The sequence below is a fragment of the Geospiza fortis genome, unplaced genomic scaffold, assembly GCF_000277835.1.
Source record: "Geospiza fortis unplaced genomic scaffold, GeoFor_1.0 scaffold172, whole genome shotgun sequence".
NCBI classification, from domain to species: domain Eukaryota; kingdom Metazoa; phylum Chordata; class Aves; order Passeriformes; family Thraupidae; genus Geospiza; species Geospiza fortis.
The window spans coordinates 3,976,147-3,990,843 of NW_005054309.1; the positions used below are offsets into that span (position 1 = coordinate 3,976,147).

At 40.6% G+C, this 14,697-nt stretch overlaps 1 protein-coding gene across 1 annotated transcript; it reads left to right on the forward strand.

Annotated features, from left to right (window-relative positions):
* Positions 1-10,205, forward strand: FETUB (fetuin B). The gene is made up of 7 exons (XM_005418996.1): positions 1-317; positions 5,053-5,163; positions 6,485-6,572; positions 7,102-7,268; positions 8,095-8,208; positions 9,140-9,223; positions 9,692-10,205. The coding sequence occupies exons 1-7, from the start codon at positions 96-98 to the stop codon at positions 10,106-10,108; spliced, it is 1,203 nt and encodes a 400-aa protein (XP_005419053.1). The 5' UTR covers positions 1-95; the 3' UTR covers positions 10,109-10,205.
* Positions 10,206-14,697: the final 4,492 nt, after the last annotated feature.

Below are 14,697 nucleotides of genomic sequence, written 5' to 3' on the forward strand. Positions count from 1 at the left end.
ACAGCTCCACTATAAAGGTCTGTTATCTCACTCAGGTCTCAGCCCCTCCATCCTGACTCACCACCCTGATCTGCAGCACTGGCTCTCTAAGCAGAATGGCTTGGCTTGCTTGGGTGCTCTTTGGCATGCAGGTGCTTTGCTCCTGCACTGCTGCCCCTCCAGCCCCAGGAGCAGGGGCCGCCCTGCTGTGCCCCCGCTGCGATGACGCTGCAGTGGAGGCAGCTGCAGACCTGGCTCTGCGCCACATCAACGCTGACCGAGAGGAGGGCTACGTGCTCAGCCTCTACAGGATTGTCAGCGCCCGAGAGCAGCCCCAGGTAAGTCACCCTCTTGCTCAGTATATGCTCCTCCCCGTGTCTATTTCTCAGAAATATCTATTTGAATGAGGGAATATTTCCAAAGGCAAAGGCAAAGCTCTATTCACAGGACTCCAGAGGCCATGTCAACTTTATGCACAGACTAGAAACGATTTCATCACACTGTGGGCAATTAGAGAGCAAATCTCAGTCATGACTCTCTGCTGCAGGCCCTTGGAATAGCTCCAGGCATCAGTTCAAATTTGATATGAAACACCACTACTCTGATTTAATTTCATTTTACACCTTCCTCCCGCTGCCTTGAGCAGTTGGAGTGCAAAGGCTAGTAAGTCACAGTGTGTTTTGCACAAAAGATATGAGCACTAACAGGTGTAAACACATCCTGCTTGGGACCAAGGAATTCCTTTACAGACCTCTAAAAGATGACTCATTCTCCAGAAGAAACCTAAAACCAGTTCAAGGGCAAAAATACACTGGAAATACCTACAGAATATCACTCACATTTCCTCAAGTATCGTATTTCTCTGTGTGTGCTTAATTTATGACAATTTTGTGCTACAGTAACTGAATCTATTGGCACTAACTAGGGACAGCCTGAAATGAATTCACAAGGGCCTGCGGCAGATTAGGCACTATGGAAGCCTGCTGCTAGCATTCCTTGCAATGCGTGCTCACTTCCCATAAGCTTACCTTACCTGAAAGGCTGAGTTCTGAATGCTAAAGAAAATTAGGCTCGTTGCCAGATGCTTAAAGATCTGTACTGGCAAGGATATGACACTTCTTCCTGCTGCTCTTACAAGGACATGGTTCCTGCAGACACACTGTGGACTCCAGCAACCCGAGATCTCACAGCTAAAGACGCTCTGCTGTGTTTTGCACTATGTTCTCTATATTGCCTTGCTCAGGTGACAGAATGTGCCCACTGAGCAACCGGATCAGGTCTCTTCAGAATTTTTCCACATAATGCAGGTGAGCTGGTGTGACAGTGGTCACAAGGGTTCTTGGGTGAAGGAAGAGACGAGAATGTTGACTACATGTTCAGAAGGCTTGATTTATTATTTTATGATATATATATATTACATTATAACTATACTAAAAAGAAATAGAAGGTAATGTTTCCTCAGAAGCTAGCCAAGCTAAGAATAGAATAGCAAGAATGATAACAAAGGCAGCTGGCTCCGACAGACAGCGAGAGCCAGCTCTGCTGTGAGTGGTCACCGGATCCAAACATCCACAGAAGACCAATCACGGATCCCCCTGTTGCATTCATCCCACAGCAGCAGATAATTATTGTTTACCTCTTGTTGCTGAAACTCCTCAGCTTCAGCAGGCAAAAACCTAAGAAAGGATTTTTAATGAAAAAGATGTCTGCGACAAGCTGGCCCAGAATCCACATCAGCAGGCAGGGAGTTAGATGCTCAGACCCCATTCTGGAGCTATTTCATGGAGTTTGGTACTCAGACCTCCCTCCTGGGGCTATTTCCTGTTGGCAATAATTAGACCCCCCTATGAGCACCCTAGAGTGCAGCATGGTAGGTGCAGACATGCTGTAAACCACTTCAGTTATCTCCCTACTTCTCCCTTCACCTGTGCCAAAGATATCTCAACACTGGAGAATTTTGGTCCTTGGTTGTGATTTGTCTGTCACTCCATTTCCTAAAGACAACTCACTGCTTTAGAGCGAGCATACTTTGTTTATCTGAGGGTTTAATTTACTTATTTACTTTTATTATTTCTTTTTTTTCCCCATCTATTATTGTATCCTGTAAATAAGGTGTTTCGAGTCATTGCAATAACAAACTAGACATTCTAAGCCCTTCGTCCCATGGTTGCTGCTGCTGGGACTGAGTACCTAAGGAGCAGTCAGCAATGTCAAGGGGTTCATGGACAGTAACAGCCTTATGTCACCTCCTATTCCTCTCAAAAAAATTAAGAAGTTTTTTTTTCCCTGTGCACCAGTCAGTGGTCTTTCCTCTCACTTTCTTAAGTAGTACTGAGGATAAAAACATTTTCAAAGTTACTTCAAATTCAAATCTGCCCTTAAGCAACCTGTGGTTCAGCTTTGCTCTAATTGAAACTAATGAGCCATCTGGTATTAACTTATATGCAAGTAGGACAGAGCTTGCTTTCATACAAGATACTCATGATTAGCTTCATTGATGGGCACTTAACCAAAATTACAAAACATGCCCAAATATTTTATTTCTTTCCCTTGCACCAGGTCACCCTGCTGCCACATCTCCTGTGGCTCCCAGACTGCCCAGCACACATTGCAGCCTGGCACCAGCAGTGCTGAGGAAGGGATCCTTTTGGCAATGGAAAGAGATACAACTTTTTATTCAATACTAAGCAGATATCAAAATGCCCTTGCATAACGGTCTTGTAATGAAAATTAAAATAAGGATGATTAAATCTTCAGTGATCTGCTGAGCTCTGAATAAGCCCCAAATTATCCTTTCCCTGGGGGAGAATGATACATACAGAAGCAGGTAGCCCAAAAGACGTGTAGATTTTGTAATAAACCTATCTGCTTATTAGAGCTGGTATTATACAAGAGACCTATAGGCAAGAGTTTGGCCTGCCCTGGATGCATTTAGTATTTCTAAGATCACCAGCCTTTATAATCAATATTCATGATTCAGCTGAGGAAACCTATCTAACACCAGACACTTTTGATTATAAGAAAATTTCTTTAATGAGATATTTGTGTCCTTTTGCCTCCAGAATACCTTAACAACCAGTCTGAAAGCTCAAGTCACCAATTCCAAATATAAGACTCCTTAAAGATGCACATTTTTCTTGGCTATTTCTTTTTCATGTGGATAGTCTTAGTGATGGCTTTTTTCTTATAGAAGTCAAATGCAAAGTTATAAACTTGTACCAAATGCTGCACTACTCCAAAACACATTTTCAGCAAATAGCAAATACTCTTTGACTGGTCTTATTGTGTGTTTACTGATTTAAGCTGTATTAGCTATCATACTGTAGAGAATTATCATCATGGTATTTAGATATCTTGTACGTAGACAGAAAATTATGATTAGTCCCTTCCACAGAAGGATCTCTGCAGCCAGGCGTGGGGATATTGCTGTGCCACTGCACAAACAGCACTGCTGCACCTCAGTGTCACTCTTTGTCAAAATAACTTTTGATCTTTCCACAGCCTTCAAAATGAAACTTATAATTAAACCTCAGGATTAGTGTAAGCAAGCTCTGAGATCTCAGTGTAAGGCATTACTAGATCACTTTATAGAACACTTAGGAAAAAAAAAGATAATATGAAAATACAAAAAATAGTAGAAAGCATGAGAAGTTGCATATGTAAGAATAAAACTAAGAGACAATGGTAAAAAACCAATTTAATAATTCTTTATATTTATTTTCATTTTGCCATTTCATATTTAAAGGGTTTAGTATTACTAGTATGCATGTAGAGTTCACATACAATTACCATCCCTCAGATCTCTATAGGTGTGATCAGAATAGTTTGTATCTCTCAATCTGTTCAGAACTCTAGAGCAGACACCACTTTGTGGTTTTCTAAGCAGTATGAAGACAAAAAAGTCAGCAGTACTCCAGTTTCATAGGCCCTATGGACTGGTATTTAGCCACTGTTAAACAGAGGCCAAAAATAAGGCCAAAATGATACAGATATTGGCCTCAGACTTCCACAAGACTGTTGCCCTTTTAAGTGTTTTCTCCACAATGACATCAAGCAGGGATGAATGAACACTGCTGTCACTCAGTTTGGTTTTTCTCCCCCTTCAGCAAAGACATAATCTCAGTCTAAACATGCAGCTAATGCTCACATCTAAGTCCTTTAGGTTGTATAAATGACAGCTGCCCTCTTTCCAGCTTTCCACTAAGGATATAAATAAAACATGATCCAACTAAGCTGTATTCTTGATAAATATGCTGGAAAGGCGCTTACCCATGTCTAGTGTGGAAGCAGAATGAGGAGCTGCACCATGCAGCAGCTCATCTTCCTGCATGATGTAAGCACCAGATATATGGAACTGTATTTTTAGTCCTTCCTTGTACTTCCTGCCTGGAAAGAGGAGCCAGAATTGCTTTGTGCTGCAGTGAACTGAATAAAGGTTTCTGGATTTAAGCGCAGGTCAGAACTCAAGCACTGGACTGAAGCTTTAAGTGAGCCTGAGACATCCATGTGACCCTGCAAGGTCTCTCACAGAACTCCCTGATAGCTGACAGAATATTTAAGCTTCTCTATCAACACAGCCTTTGCCTCTTTACAGCAAGTGAGAGCATCCACACTTGAAGAAGACATTGCCCTAAGAAATAAGATATTTCTCTTTCTAATGCCTACTGGGAATGTTCCATGTTAGCAGATTTTTATTAGTTGTGGTATTTACAATGTCATTCTTATTTCAGGCAAAATAACCTACCTTTCAAATCTGATAATAAAATGCAGTTGACAGTGAAAACATCAACATGTTTAGTCTTTATTCTTGGGTTCTGGCTGGTACCAGAAACAGAAGAATAAAACTGACCAAAGGACTGTTATTTATATACAGCTGGCTAGCTGCATGACCAAGCCTGTTCTAACAGGACCTGAATTTCACCTGATTTGCCTCTTTTGTCACAGAGTGTTCAGTTCTCAGGATATCTCTGCATTCCATCTGTGTGTTTTTCATTTCTTCATCTCTCCTTTTTATGAGTCCCTACTTTGTTTGATACAAAACTGGGATGTGACCCTTTTGTGTCTTGTTTTCAGGAGATCACTGGTTCTGTCTTCTATCTCATCTTGGATGTAGTAGATACTGAGTGCCATGTACTCAGCAAAAAGTTGTGGAAGAACTGCAACACCAGACCTGATCATTCAACTGTAAGGATTTTATTTTTCTATTTAATCTCACATATGATGATACCACTGATGGCTGCAAAAACCCTACACTTGCATTTTTAGTGGGCAACAAAAAAAAAGCTCAGAAAAAAAATCAAAGCCCATTTTATAATATCCACAATTTTACTCTGTACATTCTAGTCAGTTTATAGACTGATGAGATTTATTTTAAAAAGTGAAAATTAAAAGAAAGTTTATGACCAGAGCTAATAAAGAGACCAAACTAAATAGCCATGCTAGGACACTATTTAGAATAATGGTTTACTTTTTATAGCAACAGTATAAGAGTTTATTTTAAAGACAGCTTGTCAAGGAGAGAATAAAAGAAACACACTTTTATATAACATGTGATTTTTGGTTTAGTTTAATTCCACTTTTATTCTGACAACTTTGCAAAAATTGCACTGAAATAGGAGAAAAGGGAAAGCTCAGCAAGATAAGCTGAAAAGACAGAAAGTGGTCCAAGACTGTTGCTACAGGTGACCAAAACTGCTCTGAACAACTGAAAAAAACTCTTAGAAAATGAAGAATGACAAGAAAAAAGGTTCACATATATATATAAAAAAGTTATGATTAAATTTTCCTGGACTGCTTCTAAGGCTAATCAATTTTAACTTTTCAATGAAAAACTAGAAAAAAAATAAAAAGAATTCTGCTCACTTCTCATTACAGTGTTTTCAGCAGAAAAAGGGCACAAAGCCTATATGGTTTATATGGCTTCAGTGAAGCCAAGAAATGCATATCCAGAGGCCTTGAACACACATGCAGGAGTATCTAAGAAGCCCTCAAAGAATATTTTTCAGCCATAAAGTCAGATTTTTTTGTGTGCAAGGATGACCATACTATGCCACAAAACTGATTTATGGTCCTTCCTACCATTCTCCCTATGATTACAGGGAAAAGGGGGAAGGTGGAAGACAGGTGACTGGATCCAGACATGCTGAATTATCTATGGGTTTAAACTCTGAGCTCCAGACATAGACCCAGCCCAGGACAGAGACCCAGGAGCACTCTGTGACACTTGGGCACTTCTCAGCTGCCAGAAGAGTGGCCCTGGGCAGGCCACCCAGCAGTCATGCACTGCACCTGTATAGCTCAGAATCACACCAGGGGATGAGCTGGCCTTTGGTTTTTAAATGAGATGCTTAGATATGTGATTCATTTTCATTTGAGTATTAACAAAAGTTTTGCATTGAAAAGAATTCCATAATTGCAAGAAGAAAATGAAACACTCCTGTCTACTTACTAGATGATCTGTAAAGGATGCAATATTAATTGTTTCTAAATGTTTATATTGTTTTAGGTTTACGGTCAATGCAAAGCAATTATCTATATAAATCAGGCAAGAAATATTGCTCATCTGAATACTTATGAGTGCACTTTACAACCAGGTATGTCTTTAACATACTCTTTATAAGAGAACTGGAAAAATTCTTTGCCAAATAGCATTACTTTAAATTTTAAATGTAATTATGACTGCAGTATCTCCATTAGCTTCAGCTGCCCTGATTTTCTCAAGTCAGTGATCATAAGGCCAGGGAGGTAATGCAGCTCAAAAGAGTTCAGTAATAACTGTTTTAACCTCTGGGACACTCAGCAGAGCTTCTATATGGGCTTTTACCCTCTGAACTGAAAAACATTTTGGTGAGTTTGTGAAAGGCAAGGAAAAACAGCAAGCCCACTGTCAATAGGTTGAATTTTTCCTTTGGTGTCTGCTTCCACTGCAACATTTTTATGGGTCTGTAAATACATAAAGATTCAAAATTATTGAGGGGTGCAAACCACATATATCTTACTCCAGGGGAGTGGAGGACAAGTGGACAGGGTTGGGAGCATAGATGCATTTACAGTGACCTACACTGTCAACATGCTTTTCTGGTTATGTCTTCTCTAACAACTCTGTTGTGTTTGAATAAAAAGTTCCAGGCAAATATATTTGGTCAATATGTCCCGACTGCCCCATTGACGCTTCTCCAACCAAGCCTGAATACTTGGAGGCTGCTGCCCAAAGCCTTGCAAAATTCAATGCAGAGAGTGAACAAACTCATTACTTCTCTGTCCTCAATGTCACAAGGGCTTCAATGCAGGTAAGCCAAGGCTCATCTGACTTGATTTAGCCCTCAAGAATCCTTCTATTCAGAATACTCTTGATCTTTGTGATCCAAGGCTCTGATTCCATTTCTTGCAAAAAGAAATGCAGAAGTCAAGACACAGACTTGCTTCCAAAGCTCAGAAAAGCTTCACTGTTAACTCTTTCTTCTTCCACCACCATGAATTCACAATTCTCTAATAGAAAGTATTTTAAAAAGTACAGTCATACCTCCCAATTCATACCTGCAATTCACTGAACGAACATAAGCATGGCTTAGAACTAATTTTAGACTAACAGAGAACTCATGACCTCATGGCTAAATCCTCTTTGTTTACCACAGTATTACCTAGTCTCTCTAAAATTCAGTATGTATAGATAGCAAAGTGGTTTTTCTTGTTTGTCTAAACCATCAGATACTACTACAATATACTATTTAATCACTTCCATTTTCTAACCCAAATTTCAGAAATAGTAAAATGATTCTGTTTATTAAGACAACCATAAATTGTCAACAAGACGCTGAAGAGGGTCTTTGGCTATGTAGTTCTATGGGGATGCTAACTTATGACAAAATCGAAACTGATTTCCACTACACCAATCCATGAGTTATTAAGATTGTGCATATATAAGAAGTAAAAAATGACCAGGCAATAAAGCAGCACTGGCAAAAAAATTCACCGTAACACAACAAACAGTAATGTCCAAGTATCACCTGCTCCTTCCATAGCAGGACTTTTTAATATATTTCAAGATCAGTAGAAATTCTTTATTCTTCCTGACACATGCACAAGTTCTAATTGCCACTGGCCTCTCATTTACAGTGGGTCATTGGTCCTGCACGTTTTGTGGAGTTTTTAATTCAGGAGACATCTTGCTCCAAAGATGACACGGTTGCTGACATCTCGATGTGTGAGCCACTTCCACCAGAAGTAGCTGTAAGTACTTTTCCTTGTACACCAGTTTTCCATGAACACCAGTTTTCCAGATACTATGATTCCTCAGCAAATATTTAGTATTTCTCTCCTTGGCATTTGCAGACAAGAATCAAAAGCCACAGTCATCTTTTTATGGATCATAACTCTATAGTGTCTTGCAAGCCTACAGACTGCTTTAGAATAGAGAAACATTTCAGCAAAAGATCTGAATACTTACCAGAAGTCCATAAGCAAAGAAAACAAAAAAATACCATTCAGAATAAGGTAGAGTAGCAATCACCTTACAAAACTGAATGAGTCTAAAGGATTTCTTCCAAAGAAACAGACATAGACCATAAATCACTAACAATGCATGAAGAGTATATTCATACTACAATCAGGTCAGCTAAGGAAAACATTTAGGAACTAAAGAAAAAATTGTAAGATAAATTGGAAGACTAAACAGGCATGTTGTCAAGAGGTAACATTTCAAGTCACACCTTAAGTGAGATCCAAGCCATGATACCTATAGATGTATATACTTACAGACAACTACTAGAAACAGCATTTTTTCCATGGTTTCTTTCACTAGTATGGCATGAAATTGATTCTGTGTGGAAAATTATATTATGTTCTACACAAAACTTGCCTTTATAGGGATATTCTGCTGCATGAGAACCAAAGCAAGCTGTTGTAGTTTGGCCTTAAGTAGTCAGCTTAGTTTTGCTATTGTGTTACCTAACCCTCCTTTACAAACACAAGGCCTTTATCAAAACACTGCCTGCCTTTGTGAGGTTGCCAATCCCAAAATAAAAATTTGCCCAAGCTGTTTATCCCTACAAATACACTTAGAAGCTATAACTATTCAGCCTTTCATAATCACTTATTTTACAAGATAGGATCTTAGTATCAGGGCTCCACGTGAAAAAATGCTTGTATTTTCTTCTTACAGAAAATCGGTTTTTGCAAAGGCTCTGTAGTAAACAGTCGCGCGGAACAGTTTGTCACAATATCCTGTGAAATCTACAGTCAGCAGGTATTTCTTAATCTAATCTTAATATTGCAAGAGTAATACTCCTTTACAAAACAAGTATTGAACTTTTGAAAGCCTAGCCATTTTTAAGTTTTCTTATTCACAAAGATGTGCTTCAAGAAAGTGATAAGGCCAGATCAGGAAGAAATCTCTCTTGTGATAAAACCAACTGTTGTTTGGTGGACAAAAGGGCAATAGAGTATAGAGACAATCCTGCAGAATGTGTTCAGAATGCTCTACAATGAAATTGTAAATCACAAAGGGGATGCAAGGGGATATTACTGTGGTTACCCAAGTTTCATGCACTCATCTCCACTGGCACAAGATGTAGTTACATCCATTTATCCTTTGAGCTTCTGTTCTGTAGCTGGTCTTGGAGGACTAGAGATCCTTAGTGTGAAGGGTAATCTTCAAATCTGAAGGAATTTGGAACTGCTTCAGTTTAGATAATGCTTAATCCTTGTTATTTAGGAGCCTGCCACTGAAGAGGAAAACCAGGAAGCTAATCAGACACCTGGAAAATCCATGCAGGATCAACAGGCTTCCCCTTCAGATGCCAATTCTTTTTCCCCACACCTGGAAAAAACAGTGGGCTGGGTTAAAATTCTACCCCCTTCAAATGAGGACATCACTTTCCATAGCCTACGAGAAAGTCAAAATGAACATAAAGACAGAAAGCCAGTTCCTCCTAAGGCTGTAGAATCTGCCCACAGGTGTGATGGAGAAAATACTCAAGTAAACAAACCAGACTTGACCAAACCAGTCACTGGACCAGTTATTCTCCCTTTTCCTGAAGAACCTTCTCTGTCAGATTCATGTCCAGGAGAAGCAAAGCATCCAGAAGGCATCCTGCATCCTTTGATAACTAGAAAGCCTACCACAGTCTAGACAGCACCCAAGCACCTCAACTATCTGCTGCAAAATAACAGCAAAATGGCAACATGGTTTTCAATTTGTGTAACACCTTCAAATAAATAAATAGTTTGTTACAGTCTTCATCTCTGGTATTCTCATTTTATGAAAGCAAAAGAACAGATTGGGAAAAGAAATTTAACAGAGGCATTTTCCAACAACATTATTTGGCTTTTAATTTTCAAATTCCCCCCACCAAGCAGGGCATGAAGGAAAGGTAACTGTGGAGGATAAAAGAACTTGCAGGGCTGGACAGCCCAAAGACATCAGAAAAAAAATATCCTTGGTAGCAAAATCTGTCAGGGCCCAGAGGGGGATGGCTGCTCCCCAGGGGATGGGGAGATGAGCCAAGTGTGACAACCAGGCTGGAGGGGCAGGGGCCTGTCCTGTGGTGCCTGAGGCAGGCGAGCAGGGCACAGCCAGGCATGGAAGTCAGGTTATTGAAAGAGCCAGGTCACCGCGTCAGTCCAGGGGCAGGAGGCAGGCCTGAGGGCAAGCCCTGAACGTGAGTTAGCAAGGCATGGTCAGGGCTGGAGTGGTCATGGCAGTGAGTCAGGCACAGCCCAGCGGTGTCCCAGCAAGTCCGCAGTGACCGGACAGCGTGAGGGACATGGGGATGTGGGTTAGGACCTGCCCCTGCATCTGAAGGTCTGCACCTGCCCCTGCATCTGCAGGTCTGCTCCTGCCCTGCATCTGGGGCCAGGCACGGGCACAGCTGCAATGCAGCAGGAGCTGCAGCTCAGGCAGGGCACAAACGCTGCAGCCTCGGCCCAAAGCAGCTCCTGAGGGAAGTGGGGCCATGGCCTCCCCCAGCACTGCCCGGGAGCCTGTCCCCAAGGCCACCTGTCCCCAAGGCCACCAAGGACCAGCCCTGTTGTGCTGAGCCTGGCACCCCGCACCAAACCCCCCTTGAGCAGCCACGCTCTCGGGCCTTAGAGGGTCACAGCATGGGACAGGGCATGGACAGGGAACAGCACTGCAGCACTCAGTAGTGTTAAAAGATAGTGAGGTTTTGCTATTTTGTGGGTAAACTTAATTATAATGTGAACAGCTTAGACTGTTTTTTCATTTCCCATAGAAAATCTCAAGAAAGATTATTTTTTCTTAATGCATCATTCATGTAGGCTCTTCCACTTAAAGCATGTGGAAGAGCCTACACACGTGTGAAGCCTCTGCACATAATTCTGGCTGGTGAAGAATCAAATCCAGGCTGTTGAGATTGTTATGCTCTAGTGATGCTGCTGTGCAGGAAAAACAATGGTTTAAAAAATCAGCCTAATTCTTTCTTGAGATAGGTCATATTAACTGCTTTATAATAAAAGCCACAGGGACACTCGACAGCCTGCAGCCAAGAAAAATCAATTTCACTAAAGTCAGACACAGTAATTGTACTGACAAAAACAAACATAAATAAATGAGAAGACAAGAAGAAAAAGAATGAACATAGGAAAGAAATGTCATCTGTGGGCAGGAGTACACTGATATTTGCAACAATTAAGGGGTTTGTATGAGACCATAAAGCCTTTTGCCAGTTGCCACCAGATCTGTAAGACCATTTCTTCAAAACAAAATCAATAAAATATTGTTTCAAGCTTTTATGAACTGTATCATCCCTAGAGATCCTGGATAATTTCTACATTTAAAGAGCCTTCCAACAAAAAACTATGGTTTTGTCGAAGTATCCTGGCATTACGCAAGTTGATTAAAATGTATTATTTTACTATTATAAATAAAATATAAAGTATTATTTTATTTTGAATGGGGCCAAAATAATATTGAAATGTTTGGAATTTTATTCACAGAAACTATGTTTGCATTTTTAGTCTGCAAAACTCTTACAAACATAAATTTGATACAAAGAAGTAATTTAATTGCTTCAAAGATTAAAATAAGCTAAAAATGGATGTGTGAAACATATCAACTGAGCCAAAAATAATTCCATTTTAATTCTACATTATGAGAAATTTCAATATATTTTGGTTTCATTCATTTCAGAGTAGAAAAACTTTCAAAATCAGACAGTTCTTGAAAAATCCTAAAATGCAAATGCTAACTAATTCTGATTGCAGCAGGAGTTCTAGGCTGTGTCAGCATTCCCTTTTTTATCAAGTCATCCAATTACTGCATCTCGTTTTTCCCTCGCGAAGTTTCACCTTTGCCAGCTCAGGTTTCTCTAACACAACCAGGGTGTTCTCCTTCCCTGGACAGGAACTGCTGATCTGCCATATGCCCAATCTGGGATCCCAGGCACTGCTCCACGCCCTCACACACAGCACCCATGGCTGCCTTCAGTGAGTCAGGGAACAGAGCACAGGGGTAACAGCCTGTCACACTTCAGGGATTTTCAAAACACTGGGTTTGCTTCTCTTTTCAGTTAATCACCACACTTCTCACTTCTGCACAATCCTTTTTATTAATTGTTTGCATGTTGATTCTATTCTCACTGTGGCTCCATCAGTTTAATGACATTACTGAGACTTTTATCAACATACACAACCAGATTCTTCCCCTAAAGGAGCACTGGAGAAGAAATCAGCTTCATTAGCTGCTAGTCACAGCCACAAATACCCCGTTTCACTCAGTTCTTTTTCTTGACTATGGCTCCTTACAACAGTGAATTGAACAGCCACAGTGAATGGAGATAAATGGAGTGGAGTTGGTGTGAACATAAGCAGGGGAAACTGGAGAGTCTGGATGCCCAGTTTTGAGCATTCCATTTGAATACTGTGTAGCCTGCTCTGCAGATGAGGCTCAGAAATGACATTTGAATCAATAATTTCCCTATCTTGGATTTGGGATTTGGGTTCAAAGACTTCTCTGATTTAAAAATAAACAGAAGAAGGGGTGTTTATTTGAGCAATAACTGTACCTCCAGCACAGATCAGCCAAGCACCAGTGGTCAGTGCAGAGTCACGAGCATCTCCTTTATTTGCTGTGGCCACTCCAGCACAGAGTCCATCCTCAGTTTCAGTGTCACCTGGACCACCACCAGTGTTACCATAATAGAGTCCTGGTACTGATGTCCAAGATTAAATTCTTGAATTACAAGAAGGAGTCTGAGGTTATATAGTTTCTGTGGTTCCTTTGTCCTCAGGACATACCTGGATACTGCAGCACTCCATATGGCATTGATATTATTAACAGCTGGTAGCATTTATTCATCAGGACTTCAAATCCTGCTGCTGATTCAGCACCTTTATGCCAATCTGTGAGCAGGCCAGCACTGCAGCATTCTCCCTCCAGCACACTCACATGGGCAGCTTGTCCCCACACAATGACTTGAGACAGGACTGCAGGAAATCCTTTTAAAAACATGCCCAGGTTGTGCTGAACCTCTCCATCTCCTGGCCTGGCCTCAGCTTCCAGGCAGTGTGAGCAAAGCAGCTGGGCAGTAACACACCCTGCGTTCCCCCAGCCACACCCCAGGTGCCCCTCACCTCCTCCCAGGACTCTGAAATGTTACGTGCTGCTTGTCCTTGTCCTGCAGAGAACAGGCCAGTGACACAAAGCAGCCCTTCATTCAGCACTGAAGATGAATGCAGATGGATTTGAGCAGACGATTCCCAATTCACTTTTCAATTTTGTTTTATGGTTTTTCAACACTTATTGATCTTATGATATAACACCATCCATTAATAACTTATCTGGGCAATATGTGGTCTAAAATGTGGTCTGATGTTTGTTTGAGCAAACATTCCAATTTCACATGAACAACATTTTTTATTCAGGCACAGATAAATGATGGTCAATAACCTCCAGGACTGTTGACATTTTTATCTGATACTTTCAAGCCTTCACCTCTGAATATAGTGAGGCACCATGTGCAAAAACAGGAACAGTAGTATTCAAAGGAAACAGAAGATTTTTAAAAGCAAGACCCAGACATCAAAATTCTTAAGAGGGGTTTTAAAAACAAGGCTTTTATGAAATAAACTAAGTATAAATTCTATTTGTGTGACTTCAGAACCCACCTATTGCACACACTTCACAGTTAAGCATTTTCTTCTGCATCCGAGATGTAGAACTCCCTCTGACTCCATTCTTAACATCAAATTCTTAACCTCACCTTTTCCCCCAGCCTCTCAAGCCCCTCTGCAAAAAGGTCAGTCTTTCAACATATCCATACAGTCATCAATTTACAATTAGACTGCTTTTTTCTGAAAAACAATTTGCAGCCAAAGACACTGAGGACAAGACAAGGAATCCTGACACTCTTTTTATTCCCTGTATTAGTCCTTGAGGCCTCCTAAGTGACAAGACTTCTGTAACTACATTGTCAACCTGCTCACTTGACAGTTGTCTCCTCCAAATAGCTTTTGACCTTAAGGTTTCTTTGAGTGAAATTTGATAGACAAGGTGATGAAACTTCTATAAGTTTGATAAAAAACTGGTGACTGGTAAAGAAAAATAAGCTGCAGGCAGAGAGGGGAAGCTGTATCTGGAGCTGCTACTCTGAAAACCATAACCAAAGCAAATTCGTCTAACATTGCATTTGCATTGGAGACATCCTGTTTACACCCAGCAGATAAAAATAAGACATGTCACATTTACATATTTTTCTGTTC

What these genes read in the sequence shown, in the direction of transcription:
- FETUB (XM_005418996.1), top strand. Translation starts at nt 96, where the DNA reads ATGGCTTGGCTTGCTTGGGTGCTCTTTGGCATGCAGGTGCTTTGCTCC. An exon ending in GCGCCCGAGAGCAGCCCCAG is followed by an intron (nt 318 to 5,052) that starts GTAAGTCACCCT and finishes TCTTGTTTTCAG; the next exon opens with GAGATCACTGGTTCTGTCTT. An exon ending in TCACAAGGGCTTCAATGCAG is followed by an intron (nt 7,269 to 8,094) that starts GTAAGCCAAGGC and finishes TCTCATTTACAG; the next exon opens with TGGGTCATTGGTCCTGCACG.